Source organism: Melospiza melodia, chromosome 3 (genome assembly GCF_035770615.1).
Source record: "Melospiza melodia melodia isolate bMelMel2 chromosome 3, bMelMel2.pri, whole genome shotgun sequence".
In the NCBI taxonomy this organism is placed as follows: Eukaryota; Metazoa; Chordata; class Aves; order Passeriformes; family Passerellidae; genus Melospiza; species Melospiza melodia.
Window position 1 is genome coordinate 630,845 of NC_086196.1, and position 20,249 is coordinate 651,093.

The 20,249-nt window shown below is 36.6% G+C and overlaps 1 protein-coding gene across 2 annotated transcripts in view; it reads right to left on the bottom strand.

The window, feature by feature from the left end:
• ME1 (malic enzyme 1) overlaps positions 1 to 20,249 on the bottom strand; it is a 154,974-nt gene that overhangs the window by 91,824 nt on the left and 42,901 nt on the right. For both annotated transcript variants that reach the window (XM_063150571.1, XM_063150572.1), the window contains exon 3: positions 16,658 to 16,807. In XM_063150571.1, the coding sequence (XP_063006641.1) occupies positions 16,658 to 16,807 (150 nt within the window). The remainder of the gene's footprint in view (positions 1 to 16,657; positions 16,808 to 20,249) is intronic.

Consider the following 20,249-nt stretch of genomic DNA (forward strand, 5'->3'; position numbering starts at 1 on the left):
GTTAGAACATTTGTAAGGACCTTTGAATAAGTATTGAGAGCGTATTTCAAAAATCTGTTCAAGCAGGATCGGATTCAAGCCACAAAGGAAAATAGAAGCTGAAGTGTAAATAGTGATGTCAAAAGCATTCCACTCTCCTCCTTCTCCCTCTCCCTCCATTATTTCTGTAGTTTAGTTAAGACATTTCTGGATGCACTGGCCTGACCAAGAAGATGCTCTTAAATTTAAGGGAACAGAACAAGAGAGAAGATTTTTTTTCTTCTTTTATCTGGATCTCTTTTAGTTATCCTTCATTTCTTTAACTAAAACACTTTTCTTCTGTAAGGTACTCTCTGCAGGTAGATACACAAGGTTGGTAAGAGGAACCCTGACTCACAAAGGTGTCAGCCACAAGAATACTCAGCTGGTATCACTGGGACCGAATTCACTGGCAATTCTACCTGCAGACAGCCATCAAAAGGTAGCATTACATGTGGTTTTCTTTTCTTTTCCATGAGGTCGTGCTATAGCTAGGGAAACTACCAACTGCATACGTTTTTTTGAAGTGGGATAGGGCTGAAAAGCTGAAAAGATAGCCAGCAATTTGGCTACCTAGCAGACATTACAATTATTTTGGGGCTATCACAGCACAGCTACAAGAAGAATGAAGCATGGGGAAAGCTAGATGATTTAAATGGGATTCAGTTCTACATGGATTTCAGCCTGGAAATATGACTGAATTATCCATTTCAGTATAATGTTAATGATAAAAATAAGCACTGTCATGCCAGTGATGCACACCCTGCTCTGCTGTATGAGGAAAAGATGGCCTGCAGGATGTGCACTTGCACTTGTCTGACAAAGCACTTCAGGATGGGGCTGCTAAAGCAGATGGACAAGTAATACATACAATCACATGGACAAGTAATACATACAATCACATGGAGAAAGAAGCAAGACACAGGGAAAATATTATGGGGAAGAATATGCTGTTTGTTTTTCAGCATGCACATATTCACATTTCTAAGAAGAAGAGCAACTCATGGGGAAGCAGGATTAAGTCCTCTTGTGCACATTTTCAGAGCAGTCTGGGTTGGCAAGCTCACTGGAAAAGCAACTGTAGGTTTTACAGCACAGTGTGGTCCTTTCTATTTTAATTGGTGTCTCAGTTATATGTACGATCTTTCCTTGCAAGGCAAGAAGGCCAATCACCAAAACTGCGAGTTAAAACTGTTCTGAAGCTTGCAGCCTCAGATCAGTGTTCTAATTAATGTGCTCATTTTGAACATGGCACAGTGCAGATTTTCCAGCCTAAGCACATATGATAGAACTTGCCTAAGAACATTTGCAGAAGTGCTCATCTGGAAGCAGTTTTCCCCGGTGAGCCCCCAGCTCAGGACTGGCTGATACCAGCCCAGCCAAAGCAAGCACTGCTAGTGACACCCACTGCAGCTAGCCAGAAAATGTGTGAAACTACAGCAGAGGAATCATTAGACAAAGAAGTAACTATGCCTCCTTTCTTCTCATCACTCCAGCAGTAAGATTGAAGAGTAAGGGGGGGAAGCCCACATGAGGACATCAAGATCCTGTCAACAAAGGGTGGATCTATTTTGGGTCACTGAGCTCACTACACTGCAGCAAATTTTACCAGTTATGTAGAGGTCATTCTACAGGACATGATTTGGGTCTGTTTTATTAAAATTCTCATCTATGAGAACAAAGTCAACAGAATTAAATGGAGCATTTGTTTATTATGTTTCAAGGAAGCAATGATCTACCAGCAATGTATTTGTCTATTTTCTATTAAAGAACAGTTTAGGAAAATGTGTCATTGTAACAGAATAATCCTTTCTTTCCTCTTCTTATAACAACAGGAGGCAATCTTAACATGTCTCAGAAAATGCCAAACATGTCTAATAAAAAGAAGTTCAGACTTTTCTCACAACCCTACAACCCTACATATTCAAGACTGTTACTTGAATTATGAACTGTACATAGAGTTACAGTAGAGGTGACTTCACTTCCCCAGGCAGCCTAAACCAAAAAGCCCAATAATAATAACAAAAAAAAAAAAAAAAAAAAAAATCCCAGGGGCAAGACAAAGACAAAGTTTATTGCCCAGCCTAGACTCTTCCAAGCTTCTGCACCTGGCATGAAACAGGTAAACTACTTCTACTTCCCTGGTCCCCACTGAAATTCCCTTGTATTTTTAAAATCATAAAAAGCAATACAATACAAACTTTGTACTAGGAATTAAGAGTACTTAGATCCTCCCCAAAGAACGTTCTGCTCTTTTTTCACCACAATTCCAATTGTGACTGTTTAATGTGGTCTCATTTCTTCATATAAAATATCCTCAATGTTTTCATTACACTTTGCCATACTAAGTTCCTTTGCATTGCAAGACCACTGAGGCTTATTAAATACAAGAGATGGGCTGATTTAAGAAATGCAGCTGTTGACAGCTTTGTTTATTTTCTTTACCTTTCCTTTTGTACAGGGATGAATTTTATTACTTTGCAATATACAGGTATGTTTTTCAATATATAAAATAGTTGATGCTGAAATAGCAGCTGCTACTGACTATCAGCCTGAATTCATCTGTGTTAAAGAAACGTGGGCTTTACATATTCTAGATGTGGCAAAGTCAAATGATATTTAAACAGAAAAATTTGTAAGAAGGAAAATAAAGACTAAAACAAAAACAAAAACCAGAAATAGGACAGCAACATTAAAAGAACAGTAGGTACTGCTAAAACCTCTGAAAGTGTGGAGCTATACATCAGTAAGATGTAGTTCATAAAAAAATAAACTGCTCATAAAAGCAACATATGAATGACAATGAGGGTAAGATACTAATCCTGAAAAGACATAAAAGTTTATAAATATTATGTGTTATTTCATGCTTAGCACTTGGTTTTGTAAATGACTACTGATTATAAAATTTTATTTTGTAGAAGACATCAAATACTCCAAAAGACAGATGCTAACATCTGCCAACTCTACTTTGTTATACATAAAAGAATAATGAAAGCCTCCTATAATTTTATAGCTACTCAAATGCCGAATCTGGCATAAGAGTGTAGGGAAATTATTAAAATACAGAAAAATACAGTCTTCATAATCCCTGTAAATGGGAAATGCTTATGTCAAGGGGTCTGAACAGTCTATCTTCAGCTGCAGGAGCAAACCAGCATTTAGTTTTATTTTAAGAATCTCTTCTGAAAAACACTGTTTCGTGACAGTCTTTATCCAGTGTTGGCAGCCTCTGTAGCCTTCTTTCCCATGCCCAAGTCCATCAAAGCTGCTCATCAATCCCTATTAGTGAGTGTCATGCTTCAATAGTCACTACAGTTAAAAATAACCTCTACAGAGAAGAAAGAAGAACCATACAGTATCCAACGTGAATTAGCCTTTAAAGCAGGAAAGTGATAAAGTTAACCAGAAAGACAGCAGCTGTAAGCCTGGCATTTGAAAATATGACCTCAGGGCAATGAAGTTTCAGAAAAGAAAGAATAAGGTTAGAAGAAATAGAAGGTACATAACTCTAGTGACACAAAGATTCAGATGCTGGGAAAATCTTTTCGTACAAATGTTAAAACATTATTTAAAAATAAATTATAATGATAAAAAAATTAAAAATACAACTGCGGTAGATAGCTACTTAAGATTATAATTTTACTAATGCAAGCCCCAGCGAGTTGCAGTGCTCTTGATGCTGCCAGAAGTGAATACAGTATCCCCACTGCACTCAAGCCTGCCCAAGATCTTCAACCAGAGTCCACAGCTCTGCCTTGTTTCTTTGACAAATGACAATGGACACTGTGATTCACAGAGACTGATCCAGGGGGCACTCAGTCAGAAGAGCTGGTTCAAACAACTCCATAGGTTCCACATAAAATTCCTTCTGCCCACATCTTGGGTTTACTCAGAAAACCAAGCTCAGGTCTCAGCACATTCCCTCTTCGGCCTCACGCAGGATTGGGGAAGCAGGGAACCAGGGGCTGCTATTCCACAATTTGCAACATAGTGAGTTGTGTAACTTGCTCTAACACTCCTGATAAACCTGCAGCAAGGCCAGATCACAGACATTGCCCCATCTGCCCTTCTGCATCTGCAACAGGCTCCAGAGCCTGCATACAGCAGATATTTTCTAAATTGTAACGCAAGAGAGTGGGTGACAGTGAAAAAAAAATTACAAGCTGCCCATAGCAGTTCAGACTGAAGACAAATGACAAAGGAACAGAGACAAAACCTGCATCAGTCCTGTCTTACTACTTTTCTCCAAAAGGTCTGGACTTTTTCAGCTCCTTGAGATTCTTGCTACCAAAACATGTAATCTCTACATTATGAGTTTGAGCGTACACAGATTTTTGTAAAAAAACATCCTTTTTCTTGAAACATTTTGCTTTTACTCTGTAAAATGCCCACAAGATAGGCTCCAGAAGTGGGCAAAGAAGTCAAGGCTTTGGTACCATAAAAAGCAACCCAATGAAGCAACCCAACCTCGACTGCTCTCATTCAATCCCCAAAAAATTATATTGTGAAAATAATCAGAGTAACACCATTACAAGCCTTGCACTGGAAAACTTTAAAACCAATTTTACATGGTACCAAGAATAACTACAACTTGACACTTGACTAATAATCAAAAAATCTCTAGTTAATTTTGGAAACCATAATGTTCACCTCAAACTACACTAAAAATACTTCATAGTAAAAACTTCATGGACTTAGTCATTGCAGATGTTTTGCATTACTCATATAAAATACTCTTTACTGTATATCTAGATATCTAACACTGTTTTTCATTTAGTGCCTCACCTCCTCTACTTGCACAGCGTTTTGTGGTCTAAATGTCCAAACTAATGATGCATACTTTTCATACAGAAAAAGTCTAAATCGAGTAATATTTTTATAGTCACTCCTTAAAACATGAATTTATTGATTTTACTATATTCCTAAAATATCACGAATCTAGACAATCAGCTTTTACATATTGCTGCTTAACCACACAGCAGCAATTCAATGGGATGTGTTTGTTTGCAAAGGAAAAGGCAGACTGCAAAATACTATGGTTTAAGCACTGGAGCTCTTTTGCTCCAGAAGCTACTTAAATTCCTCTGACAGTTGCTCAATAAATAACTTAATTACTTACACTCTAATGGGCACAAATAGAAGTATTTGAAGACCGTGAATGAGAGAACAGTTTACCAGAGCCAGACTCATTCATATTTAAGACAAAAAATAACCTACTGTTCTGTTTCAATAGTTATCATGTTTGCATTATTTTATGCAAATGTTAACTGCGTAGAAAGCCAGGAACATCATGTTGCAATGCTGGTGACGCTTTTCTAAAAAAAACCCCAACTTTTAAATGCTACTTAAACTGTGAAATACTCAAACAAGTGAGATCACTGTTCTTATTTACTTCAACAACTTGTGCTGCCTTGGCTCATTGGAACATGGAAAATTTCCTGTATCTAGACAATAACATCTTTTAAGGCCTGTTAACTGACCTTTAAATCACCATAATTTGCTCTCAGTAACTATCAACCAGGATAAAAGTAAAGACTTACTAAAAAATGCTTATTCTTATGCCATATCCTACCCAACTTCAATGAAAAAGTCACTTCTGAAATGAGACACCATCTTCCATTAATAGAGCTGACTCTAACTGCTGAAAATGAACACTGAAAAAGTACAAATCTCCCTTTGCCATTTGCACATTTTTAAAAATGCAAACAAGCTGATGAGTAGAACTATTTCTGCACTTACTTCCGGTTAAATTTACTGCATGAATGAATGTATGACACAGACCAAATTTTTAGTACTGTGTTCAATAACAACTTTTAACATGGGGAAAACAGCTGCAGGTCCAGCTCTATCTCAGATAGAGAAACTGAGAAGCAGCATGATTATTCTTAAGACTTATGTAATCTGATGTTAACAAAGTTCAAACACACCGGTTGTTTTCTGAAATTCACTCACAGAAGAAGTATTAATATTTTTCCAGAAAAATCCAGGACAAATATATTACCTATACAAACTGGTTTTAATCATAGGAATCAAATATATTTAAGAAAAAAATAATGATTTTCTGACTCAATAAAAATTACTAGAAGCCTTTACCATAAAATTTGAGAAAATAATTATAACGATGGAACCCCAAGGAAAGATTTTGGGCATTAAAAATCTGTAATGTATCTGGCCACTGTGCTAAAAATTAGCCTCATCCATCAGAGACAAATAGCCTTATACTTCCCTTCCTTTTTATAAAAATTCAGTCATGACCCCAGGTAAAGATTTTCATTTCATGAAGTCAGAATCAACATTTTGGGGAAAAGACACAGCATGCAACAATCTCATCTAACACAACCAGATATTGCTGGTCTTCACTACACACATAGAGGAAAAAAGCACAGGATACAGAAAGGACCTAGAGAGGAGTGACAGCCAGTGCTCTGGGTGATGGGGTATTCAAATATCATCATCTAGCAGTCACAACACAAGTGTTTCTGAAACGCCATTAGGGAGCTTCCAGCCTCCTCAAGGGAATCAAGGGCTCAGGTCCAGTGTCAGAAAGCACACAAGATTTTCTGAGGACACTGCCTTTGGAAGCCTACATGGCATATTTTATGCCATCTTTCAAAGACGACATTTGTTTCACTGTAAGACTGAATGAACAAACCATTCACCAAATGACTGGCATTACAACCACCCTCATGAAGAATTCCATTTCAATGCATGAACTGGAGCATTGCTACATTCTATGTTAAGTGGCAAAGTAAAAGTACAAATAGGCACATTGCTTGCAGAATAAGGCAAAACAGAAATCTTTTTCAATACACTATTTTATTGAGAATGACAAGTTCCCCATACTCAGATACTACTTATTAATGGAAAAAACCAATATTTGAACAGAAAGCAAGCCATGTTCCATATTTTCATTGCCAGAGGCAAATATCTATGAGTCGTGTTTAAGAAGCTCCTTTTGGATGACCAAGGGAAACTCTCAGACATACTGTTGCCTAAAACAGGCTGTATGAATAACCTGACCCTTAACATACAGCTCAGCAAGCCTGTACATTCATATGTGCTTTCAATAAATCTAAAGAACACTAAGAGAAAAATTAAAAGCAACCAAAAATACCCTCTGATACAATAAAGTTGTCATAATATTGTGAACTTTTGAAATGGAAATGTGCTGCTGTGTCTCTGTAAGCTGCATCACAGCTTCATCTCAGGAACAGGAAGCTCTTCCTTTAGGCAGAAAATTCCACCAGAGTGACAAAAACAATAGGCAATTTCAGTATACTAGAGTACTAAAATGAAGATGTGAGAGCCCCTAAACTCCCTTCTTCTTTAAGACTAAACAAAAACTCATGTTAAAAGTAGTCACTTTGGAAATTAAGAAGCAAAAATGTGAACTTGCTTTTGACCATCTTTATGCTAAAGGCATGGGTTCTAATTCAATACAAACTGAAGCTTGTTCTTCTTTTTTCTTATTTCTCAGAAAATGCTTCCCTTATTTCTGCCAGTTGATTTAAGCCTTCTATATCACTTTCTGCCTTCAGCTGGAAGTCCCTGCTATTCTTACAATAACAAATTGCTTTGTTTAGTTTATGCACATTTATCTATTTGATCTATGCTCCCAGCAGGCTCTTACCCACCATTTTCTAAAAGACAGTGAATTTCATGCATGTGGCTTAATCACCTAACAGTCATTAGCCAAAAAGCAGAACTGACATTCAGTGCCACCACTTAACTCAAAGAGCAGTGGTCAGGATGTCAGATGCCTCACAAACCTTTCTCCACCCAGCTGCAAATTACACGATGTTACTGCTACTCTACAATAGATTCAGTAATGTCATTATGACCTAGTATTTTTAAGTATATTATAATAAACGCTGCTGACATTTTTAATTCAGCTGTGCCCATAAGAAAACAACTTTATGCAGCTGTAAAACTTTGCTAAAAAGGGATGGAAGCGTCTTGCAAGAAATAAAAGGGTCCACTTCTATTTTTTCTTGTCTTTTCCAGATGCCTCCTATGCATATGGCTCTCCCAAATGTAGCATGTAAAAAGTTCCTGGACCAAAACATCTAGCTATAAATACAGAGAAACACAAGATGTATTACAACACACAATCATCCCATTTGTTATGCTCTTAAGGACTGAAAATATTTATACTTTGTCTTCACTTTTGATTTTTCATTTTAAGACTTTACTATCTCTTTAGAAAGCTTGTAGATAGAGACAGAAAACTGTGATGTTAGAATAGCCAAGCTACTGCAAAGTTGCAGTGATTTTACCAGGGTTTTTCCTTCCTCTTTTGGACTTTACCAAATACAGTGACAGGAATTACTGTAGGGTGTTTTTTTAAAAGCTACTAAATATCTTGTCTTGGAAATGCAACAATGAGACAGTGTTGGACTGCTGAGTAATGACAGCATTTTGAACAGAGAAGCTGCTGAATGGGGAAGCAGGGGATTTGGGTGGTGCCAAAGGACGTGCAACAAATGTACAGAAAATGAGAGCTGGAGAAACTCCAGTGTAAGCACACCCCTAAAGGAAAACATCCTCTGGGCATGGGCTGGGATATACACCGAATGAGCTAATAAAGGAGCGTAATGCTTCTAAATCATTGACATCTCATCTGAATACTACTGGTACCTTTGCAGTATTAGATGATAACATCAGGAATTACTGGGGACATGGAAAACTCTTTGCATGGAAGGACAGAGTAGGATTCCTCTATCTCAAAGAAGATCTGAATATTAAAAAAAACTCTGCACTAGATGTTTATCAGTCAAATATAGCAGTTCTCTGCTACAAGCTCATGTTACCAATGCAAAAATCCCCGCTGCTGGTGATACCTAATTCCTAATTGTAATACCTAATACCTAATTGTAAACACACACAGCAACACCATTTATTTTTCATCCCACTGGTATCTGGAAGGAAGCTCTTTCCCCTCCCTAGCATAGCCCCCTAGGAAGGGAGAACGATACCCACACATTCTTCTTGGGAAGAGTACTTCCTAAGCAATGAATTGCAAGGTGTTTGTTTTCTGTCACAGTTGTCTGTTTATTCATGTGACACAAGCTGCTACTGTCTGGGTTGTCCTAAATGAGTACTAGAATGTCAGAATCCCAGTCCATGGAGATGGATATAACATGCAAACTACTGTAAAGAGCAAGCTACAACTTCAGGGCTGTCCCAGAGACACTCAAGGCAGAAGGGAGGCAACTGTACCTATCATTCTGTACAAAAGGAAGGATGGAGAAACATCATATGCAGACACTGCATGGGATTTGATAGGCTGTCCTTGAAACGGTATTGAGCTAAGGAAAGCTAAAGTTCTCTTACTGAAAGGAAATGACTCTTAAGATTTGTTTTGGAAGTCAAATGATATTGACAATTAGGAAACTAAAAATCTGTCAGTTTTACAGAGGCTGTTTCATGAGGGGAAAATTTTAGTAAATAAATATGGCTTGTATAGAGTTAGACAGAGCTAATAAATAGACCTCTCTGTACTGTATGACCTGATACTGTAGTGTTGCCAGTGGAATCCTTGGCCAAATAAAGGTGTGAAATTGAAATAAAATCTCTGCTCTTAAAGTACATTTCATTAAGGAATATACTGCTTTGGGAAATTGGGGAGCTTGTAACCAGAAGGCAGGAATAGAGTCAAAATCTCCCTAAAACTCCAGGAAAATAGGAAGACATTGAAGAGTAACATGGTTGTACATTGATACAAGTAGTAGTTGCTGATATGAAACTGTAATGTGCCAAAATAATACCTTATTTTAAAATGCAGATACATAGTTTATTTGTTGCAAAGGATATAGCCTACCTTTTATGTGGTATTGGCACTAGAAAGAAAAGATTAGTCAGAGTAAAGACATTTCACTTGGGATCATGTACTTTTTGTCCAGTCCTTCGCACGTAGATCCACAAGATGACTGTTTTAGTAAAGGAAACAAGAAGGTTCTAATAAATACTGCATTACTTACTGTCACACAAACTATCTTTCCCATTTAGTGAAAAGCATCTGTATGAAACTTCTTTGTTTCAGAGGACTGTCTTAGTAGGATATAATGAAATGAGAAAGATAATCACATGCCAAAATCCACAGAAATAAGTTCCCATTAGCTCAAAGTGCAGATGCCTTTGAAAAGATAAATTTGAGTCCCCCAAATCTGGGGAGAAGGGAGAAGACTCAGTTCTAACCTCACACAACAAATAGTAGAAATTATTAAAAAATAACAGTACAAGCCAAATGAGGACAGGGATCCCCTGGAAACATCCAGGACTCTGTGAAGGAAGTGAACAAGGGAACAGAAAGGCATGGCCAGTATTTTAATTTTGGCCCTCTTGCTCAGAAACCACCAAGGATGTCTGTAGAAGAGCACTGAGTCTCGCTAGCCGTCTTCCTTAGAAGACTGTGTTAAGAATGACCAAACAATGACTGCTGCCAAACGTTTTGAGAGTTATGTTTTGAGAAGGGATGGCCTCATTTCCTCCTGCTCACAGCCAAGATGTACTCCATCCAGAAAAAACAGAGCAATGCACCTACAAACTTAGGTCTGAAAGCCAGAAATTCCATGCTTGTGATGTGCTTTAGGATAAAGCTTTTATGACTGCGATCAAAAGTGCCTGAAATTTACCTGCAGAAGAAATCATGTATGAAGTTTATGAGAACAGGAAGAGGCTAATAATAGATAAAGCTCCAACTCAGACAAGACTAAATGGAAGAACAACTCCAAGTGCTACTTCTGTAAATACCACCCCCTCCAGGTACTGTAGGTTATACCTACATGCAAGCACCAAGTACCTACAAAAACCACGGAGGATGTTATATTTCATACTGCTAGGTCAGCACTACCTACTCTCACTTTGGCACAGGCTAATCATTCATGATTTTATCCTGAGGTGAAAGTTTAATAAAAAGATAAAAATTCACATTGTACTTAAATGGTGAAACATATTGCCTAAATATTATGAAAAACCATGAATTTAACAGTTCTAGAGAGACCTGATGACTACATGCATATAAACGAAAGAATATCATTGTTTTCAAAAATCAAGAACAGAACTTTTTTCCTCCAATAACTTCTTATATGAGAAACTGGCTTAATATTTACAAAGCACTCTATGACCAAAATGAGACCCACTGACATCTGTGCAAGATCATCACATCTTTCTCTGCAGCACCATTACTGCCTGCTAGCAGAACAAGTTAAATATATGTTGGGAACAATCCAGTCTACAAGACAGTCCAGGAGAAAAGAGGAGTTCAACACTCTGCTAATTCTCCTTTTCCAGCTTTTCAGAGCAGAGCAAATATTTTGCTGGGAAGATTCTATTAGTCTTACCTTCAAGCCACAGAACCAACAGAATGCTAAGCAAAGTTTTAGCTTGATGAAAGTAAAAGCAGATCAGAATCATGCCAGAAAGTAAAATTACTGGATGCAATGAACTCAATGGCAAGGCTATACACAGGGAGAAAAAAAAAAAGGAAAGAGAAAAAAGTTGCCTGGAATATGTCAAAAGTTGTCATGTTCACAAAAGACGAAAGTGAAAAACAACCAAAATGTATTCCAAAATTCCTTGGTGAGAGATTGCAACTGGCATCATCATGAGGCTCTAGAAGCCATTAAGCACAAGGTTGTCTAAAATTAGACGAAATGCTACAGGTATACTAATTCTCTGTTTAAATGCTACAAAGTAATTTGCCACTCAAACCAGACCCTTCTGTAGAACAGAACTCCAACAGTTTATTTTCAAAGAAATATTTTGCTGTTCTTTACGCCTTAATTGCAAAATATTTTGATTTCTAATGCTGTCCTAACAGTCAAGACCTTACAAGAGATCAGTTAAAAAGCCTGCACATTTCCTTTTTTCCACTTACAGATTAAAATTCTATATAGTTTTCAGAGAAGAAAAAACTAGGAAAAATAACTGTGAAACTAGTGCTTTGTTACATCTTTTAATATAATTTTATGTTACAAAATAATCATGTCTAACTAAATGAAGATACTAATCAAATCCCTAAATAGATATATGTATACAAATATATGCTTATTTAGGGGAGGAAAAAACATCTAGATGTGCTGAAAGAAAACCTAAGGGAGCTGTTATACTGGTGAAGAAGTAACCAGAAATGTCTGAAATAAATCCAGACATTCTAGTAGTCTCAATCAAGACACCACCACAGATCTGAAGGAGAGAGAGTCCCAAAAAACTTCCAGGAACTGAACTTTCTTGGCTCATATGACCATGGAGTACTTGACAAGTTTCTGGCCTCCACTAAGCCAAATCTGATTTTTGAAGAGACTTGGATGCCACAGACATCCACTGAAATTAAGAAAAATAATTCCAATAAAAGCCTCCTTAAAAACCACAACAAGATTATTAAATGTATCAAGGGATCAACCTTGTGTTGGCAAGCAGACTGCAACTTCTGATGCCAAGGTCTAACATTTTGTATGTTCTGTCACAGAAAATAAATATTTCCCCATTCTCTATTTCTTTTCTTTATTAAAAAGTGATGCTATCTTGCAGCTGGCAATCTCAGCATGTAAATATTTGTCAACAAAAGAGAACTCACATTTGTAACATTTGCATTCAATATCATGCATCTGAATAATTGTAAATGTAAATATATAAAATAAATGTAAACAAATACATTCTTTTTGAGAAAGATAAGGAAAGGGTTAAGTCTCAAATTTGTATGTGCTGAGTGACTACACACTTCAGTGAGGAGCAAATCTGGTAAACAATTTCAAAGCTGACACACTTTGCCTTTTAAGAGACTGCACCAGACCCAGTAGAGCTGCTTTAGAAAGGGTTCCTAGTCAGCCTGATAGTCTGTGCCTGCATTGTGAAGTTATTTCAGACAACTCTGCCGTGCCTGTGTGACTGCATCAGCTACTCAGGCTTGCTCCGGTCATATTCTGATTGGAATGGCGTTTCCTTCTAGGAATGGCAATATGTAAACAGTCACCTAACATTTTAACAACGTCCAAAGTCTTCAGCATAGCAGTACTTGGCAATTATACCTCCCTTCTCTGAATGCTGAGTTTACACAAGAATCTAAAACTCCTGGGTGTTCTCTATACAATGTAAAAAGTTGATTTTGGATTCTTAGAGGAAATTTCCATTGAGCTTTCCCATATTTATTCTTGTTGGATGAAAGAACTGTTGTATTTCAGAAATCTATTTACAGAAATAGATTCTTTCTTGGTAAGTAATCAAAAGCTGTCATATCTACGTACAAGCTTTGTGCAACTGAAGAATTTTTTCTTTAGGAATTTAAATGATGGAGAGAAGCTCTGAACCAAGAAGTGATCTAATAGAGATTCTGAGATAATGCTTTTAATGACTGCATGAACATTACAATAGAAGCAGAACCTCACTATATTCCTAGCATAAGTAACATTCTATCTATACAGGTCCAAATTCCTTCTCTGACCAACTCTCTGAAGGATTCTTTCTACCCTCATCCCCCTCAACAGTTAGGAAGAAGACCATACAGACTGGTCTTCTAAATTATGTTTACATAACAATGTGGTGCAGGTAGGTGCATGTTACAGATCTGCTATCAGACCCGTAGTGTTTACTTCTATAACAATACTCTTCATTAAACTGGTGGATTTAAAGCTGAATATTCAGAGTAAGTAATGCAATCTTGACTTGAGTCTCAATAGTTGACTATTATAGCAAAATGTCAGTTGTACAGATGAGCTTCAAACCAGTGAGTCAAGTTACTTTGCAGCTGGTTCACTTGAGAAATGATGCTTAATCAGATGGTCAGCTGGTCAGCCACGAATGTTTATTCTAAAATTGCAAACTATTGCTTCAGGATGAAAACGTTTTCCTGAGCCAGAGTCCTTCTGTGACTGTAAGCACATCATGTGAGCCCATAAAGTCTTCTAAAAACACATAAGGGAGTCACAGAAGATGATCTCATTTAATGATTCCATGAGAAACCTAGTTTTTCAACTCTAAATTAATTTTGCTGTTCCTTGCCTCAAGAGATAGCTTGCAAGCCAGGCACTTCAAACTCATTTCACAAAGTAAAGAAGTATAACTGAATATTGGAAAACATCCTTACAGACATAAACTAAATGACACCGCTTGACAAACTTTTTTGTAGATAAATATGATCTGCAGCAGTAATTTTAAACTCATTTACCTCCAAGTATGTTTCTAACGGGATCTGTATTAAACTATGAAATAGCAAACAGTGGGAAGAGGCAATATTAAAAAATATTCTGAAATAAAGAACCATTGTGAAATAAAAACAGTCACTTCTGTGTAAAGACAGCACGTTCATATGAGTCAGCATAAAGCAGATACAGACAGTTCTTACAGTGAGAATACTATTTTTTAAGGTATGATCAGATTATACCTTGTTCCTTGATCGCAACTTCTTGAAAAAAAAATCCATCAAAATTGTAAGATGATATAGCCTGGACTAAATCTTACATCTTTTACTCCTTTTCTCCTGCAGAATATTAAATTTGATGTTTATATTTTCTTCTCCATCCATCTCATGAAGGATGCTGTTTATGAGGTATGCTGGTATATAAACCTTAATGCTAACTAAGGGATGGTCAAGAATGCAATTTTAAACTAAATTATATTGGTTGTTTTGCATAGTTGGTTGGAATAATCTAGAAAATCTTTTTCTCAGGGAAAAAAATGTATCTCTAACAGCACAGTGGAAGACTGCATTGCGGGTATTTTCTTAAGCAGGAAAGAGTCTGTTTAAAGATCATAGAACCACAGAATAGCTTGGATTGTAAGGGACCCTAAAGATCATTTCTTTCCAGCCCTGCTACAAAGGAGATATTGAGGTGCTGGAACACATCCAGAGAAGGGCAAAAGAGGTGATGAAGGCTCTGGAGCACAAGTCGTGGGAGGAGTGGCTGAGGGAATCGGGGTTGTTCAGCCCTGAGGAGGCTCAGGGTAACCTTATCACCCTGCCTTATCTACTGCCTGAAAGGAGGTTGTAGCCAGGCAGGGCTTGGACTCTTCTGGCAGGCAGTGAATGACAGGATGCAAGGAAATAGTCTCAAGCTCTGCCAGGCAGTTTCAGGTTGGACATCAAGAAGAATTCTTCACTGAAAAGGTGGTCAAGCATTGCAACAGGCAGTCCAGGGAGGGGGTGGAGTCACCATCCCTGGAAGTGTTCAAGAAATGTGCTATGGTTTAGCTGACATGGTGGTTTTCAGTCAAAAATTGTGCTCAATGACCTTGGAGGTCTTTTGAAAACTTAACAATTCCATGACACTAATTAAACTGGGTGTTTTTCTCCACAGATGCTTCACACATCTGGGAGAAAGGGAAAAGTACATGCACGGGCAGAGGTACTCCTTGTGAAATATTTTATATGCAAAGAATATCAAAATGAGGAGTAATGAGACCAGTGTAAGCAAAGACCTAATTTCCAGACACATTTAGCACTTCCTGGAAGGCCAATAAAATCACCATGGTGGCAAATACGGGGGGCAGAAAAAGGAGATGAGTTCTTTTACTAAGGGAGGCACCTAAAAGCCACAGATCATTACATAGGTTTAAATAATGATTCTTGAGATATTTTTGAACTTTTTAATATGCACAGAAGTGGGAATTCTTGTTTTCTGCAGTCGACCAGATGGTCCTGACTCATTGTATCAGTCACAAGGCCAAAATGATTCTCACATTAAGGACAAAACCTTGAAGCCATAAATCTCTCTGAAATATCTCCTGCTGAGGAATCTGTAAGCAGTCATTTGTTCCCTTACATCTTGCAAGCTTCTTACTTTTGATCAATGCCTTCACTGTAAAAAACCTATTTCTGTTAACAGCTACAGCTTATTTATCTATTTCTTTGCCAGAAAATTCTGCAGAAGGCTCCAAGGTGTTGTTCCAGTTTGCACATGAAGGCAGTGACATACACAATGTTCTCAAACAGCAACTCACACTTGGTGAGTTGATGTGCAAGAGGCAGAGTGAAACAGAAGTGTCCATCCTTCTTTCACACCACTTCCTCATCATTTTATAAATACAGATATTGCACACAGAATAAAACCACTCCAGTAACCAACCTATGAAAGAAGATATCATTAAGTAGTGAAACAGGCACTTTGATGATTTGTGATAATTTTTAAGATATCAGTAGATACATATATAATGCATTCTTAGTTTGTACACATATTGTTTGAACACATTTATATATGTGTGTGTGTGTGTATGTATAAAATACCAATTACATTAATATTTATACAGGAAAAAGTCTATGCTTTTCAAGTTTCTAAAACAAAACTAAAGCTAAAGTTCCATTCTTCTCCTGTCTTCTTCTAATATGCAGCTAGGATTCTAAACCAATATAATAGTAACACTATACAGTATAATACAGTACATATACTATATAGTTTAATAGTTCTAATCAGTCAATAAGATTAAAAATCTACTCATGTTTTAATGCAAATCAACCAACCCTTTGCCTTCTTAATGCAGATAAGAAATGCACAAATTATTGCTTAATGTAGACCAAAAGTGTAGCTTGGATGATCTCAATTACTGCAGTTTTGGCTTACATGCAGCTGTTAGAAAACCCCTACAGAAATCTGCCAAGAGGAAAATAAGATTCAATTACTTTTATTTGAAGTATAAACTCACATACCTTGGCCTGCGGAATGCCAAACCATATTGTTGGCAAGCCAGCCCCACAGTGGGAGTATAAACAATAGGCATGAACTTTTCAATGTCAGAAGCCAGCACTTTATAGAACAGCTTTTCATTTCGATCCTGAAGACTCATTAGCAGCATGTATCTGTGGAGAATTACATAAAATTAGACACACATCAAGGGAACATATAAAGTAGATTTAGAAATAGATTTGGTGTTTGGATAGTTAAAATTATGTTTGTTCTGTAATAGCCTCTGTCCTATTGAAAGTATTCAAATTCCTCCTAGTCTTAACAGCACAAATGGTTCAGACACAAAGTATAACAAACTGGTTGACACAGAGAACCTGAAGCCATCACAAAATTGTCAAACTCTACATACTCAGGAAGATAATCCCTCTCAGGTATAGAACACTGTGCTGCAATTGAGGATTTAGTCTGTCAGAACCTTATCTGTGTACATCAGTTGTTCCACTTGAAATGAGACCAGTATTAAATATAACTTAAACAAGCTTACTCACTTGCCCAAAGAAAACAGAACTAAAAACATTAAGCTTTGCATGCTCTTTCCTAGATAGAAATTTATCTTAAATCCAGAATAATACTTCAAATAAATACTGAAAAACAAAGCTTTTGAAAACAAAGCAGACACACATGGTCTCTGATCCCCTAAGTCTATGTTTGACTTGAAACCTGCAATGTTATATCTCCTAACTAAAAGCAATTTTGAGGAAGTTCTATATTTATTTAAAAAGAAAACCAATGAGAAAAAAGAACCATATAAACAAGACTGAAAGAAAGTTCATGTTTAGCTTGAACTACTTTTTACTACCATTACACTTACATTGAATAATTACATTACTGTTTCTAGATACCAATCAGGAAGCCAAACTCCATGGCTGAGTGTGACAAATTATATCAGTCTGTGAGAGACTTCAAGTTATACCAGTTCACACAGGTATGACTGTCACTTTGTGAGCACTTAAAATTTAGAAATTTAGTGATCTTACACCTTACCTGTCTATTCACTAGTTTTAGCAATGTTAAGTATTCCTGTAAAAAATAAGTAGTCTTATATACCAATATGCTTATATAAAATCTTTAACTTACGTATGCAATTTATGTAGGGTTTTTTAATTTGCAATGCATTACTAATTACTTACACTCAAAAAGTTTAATATGCCCACCATTTTATTACACAAGTGTTGAGGATACGTATAAAACACATTCCTTCCAAAAGCCTAGAGATTTGTGTACTTAACTATTATTAATATGAACTTTCCTTCTGCATACTTAGGCATCACATGCCTCAATAAAATCCAACTCATTCTTTAGGAAGACACAAACATAGTCAAGTAACCAAAGAGCAGCTCAGTAAATCTGAATACATTCCATCCAAGTTTAGCTTGCCTATCTCAGTCTATCAGGGCTCCTTTTGGGATCTGTTCTGTAAACCTTTAATCAGCACTATAAGCAGGCAAGTGAAGCCAGTTTGGCAGTTGGTGACTGTAATGAGGTGACAGAAGTGAGACAAAACAATATCCCTGCCCTTGTGCCATGAAGGGTATTTTAGACCCTAAACAGATAAAGATCTAGAAACCAAAAGTTGCAGTTTCTCTAAATACCATCACCGTGAGGCAGCTGGAACCACCTTCCATCACACACATTAGGTTTGAATGTTCTCCAAGGTTAAATTACATCCTGCTCTTGTAATTCTCAGCTACAAATATACATACATACACACTAATTTTCTTTCATATTATTACGTTTCCCTAGAGCCTTTCATTTTCCCAGTATTTCATTATGATATAGCATGTATTGCAATGTCTTGAATTCTCAGGGCATTTTCTTTATTAAAACCTTTCTCCTGAGGATGGACTATCCCAACATTTATCCTGAAATACAAGTTCTTGCACATGTAGTTGTAAATACACATGAAGACTTTCCTTTTGTTTCTGGAGAACATTTAAAGTGATGTTAGAGAACATCATGCATATTTTTGGCCTCCACTCTGTACTGGACATTTCAACACCATGTGAGCCACAGCACCATTCCTAAGCAGTTGCTGGGGGGTTTTTTTTTTGTTTTTTTTTTTTTTAATCAATTTCATTTAAAATGAGGAGTGGCTTAAGAGTACAAAATACCTTTTCATCATCATTTCCTATTACTCAGATCAAGCCCAGATTTTAAAGAGGATAAAGAAATCTTTCACAAAAGAAACTAAAAGCTTAGCAAAAGTCTTCCTCGGGGCTTCAAAGGAAAAACCTGCAGTTTTAACCATTTGTTAAAACTCTCAATTTCTACTGTAGTATAGTGTTAAACTGGGGGTTTATTTTCTTCTTTGTTTTTATCATGCCACTTTTATATTCATGATATACTAAAGAACTTGCAAAAGGACTAACTGCATACTACTTATATTTTCAAATATTACATATTTGAAAATATAAGAAATACTATTATAAAGTGAAAAACATTTCTAGGGAAGTGCAATTTTTATCAGGCTTTTTCAATGGCAGGTATATCTTCCTTCTCAGCATTGCAATTTGCTTAGTTAAGGGCATCAAATTTCTCAAAAATTCCTTCTAAAGGGAAAACCAAAAATGCTTCATAGTCAATGTAGGGTTGTTTATAATGCATTAGACAACAAGTATGCATCTTTTAGCAACACCCAAGTATCTACACAACTAAAAGCATGAAGTGCCTTTCAGCATTGTGTTTAAAAATATATTTAAAATTCAGTATTTAATGGAATCTTTTACTGAAACCCATATTTAATCGAAAACATAATGAAAACAAATAATAAAACAATGAAGACAATCACTTGTGCTATAAAAAGGGAGAAAAGTATTGTCTGTCCTCGGACAAGGAGTCTTGAATGAAGATTTCAGAGAAAAGTTTCAGAGGACAAAAACCAAGGTCTGGCAAGTCAGACAGAGGAAACTGCCAAGCATTGAAATTTCAGCATGTCACTCTTCTCCCCTGGCCTTTACTTCACCTAAGAATGTTTCATATCATGGAGGGAATGAAATACAGTAGCAACAAAAGGATGCAACCCACATATCATCCAAAATCCAAAAGAAAACTGATATAAATATCAAAAAGTTACTGATGATTCTTAGGATAACTGGCCCAACTATGACTGGCATACACTTTACAAGGCCAAATGGAGAGGTAAAAATAGAACAAATCCCACTTTTGTTTTACTCTCATCTTGAAAAATATGAGAGTAAACAAAGAAGGTGGGAGGAAAGGCTATTATTTTTAACCTGTGGAAGACACTTAGCTCTATTACTCTGCTTCATCAGTATTTATATAAAAAATCATTAGAAAGAGAGAACTTTAAGAAAAAAACAAAATAAGGCCATCTTCTCTGGAAAAGCAATTGGATAGCCCCTCTCTAATGTTAACACATCCAGTATAATGTTTTACAGTGTGACTCTTTGAAGAAAGAAAAGCTCAGGCAGATGATGTCACTGTGCAGGAGCAACAATTTTAGTATCAATACAAAGCAAGAATAAAGACAATTAAGAACATACAGGGGAGAAGAAAAAAAAATACTTGCAGAATTCATCACAGCTTTTCCAAATT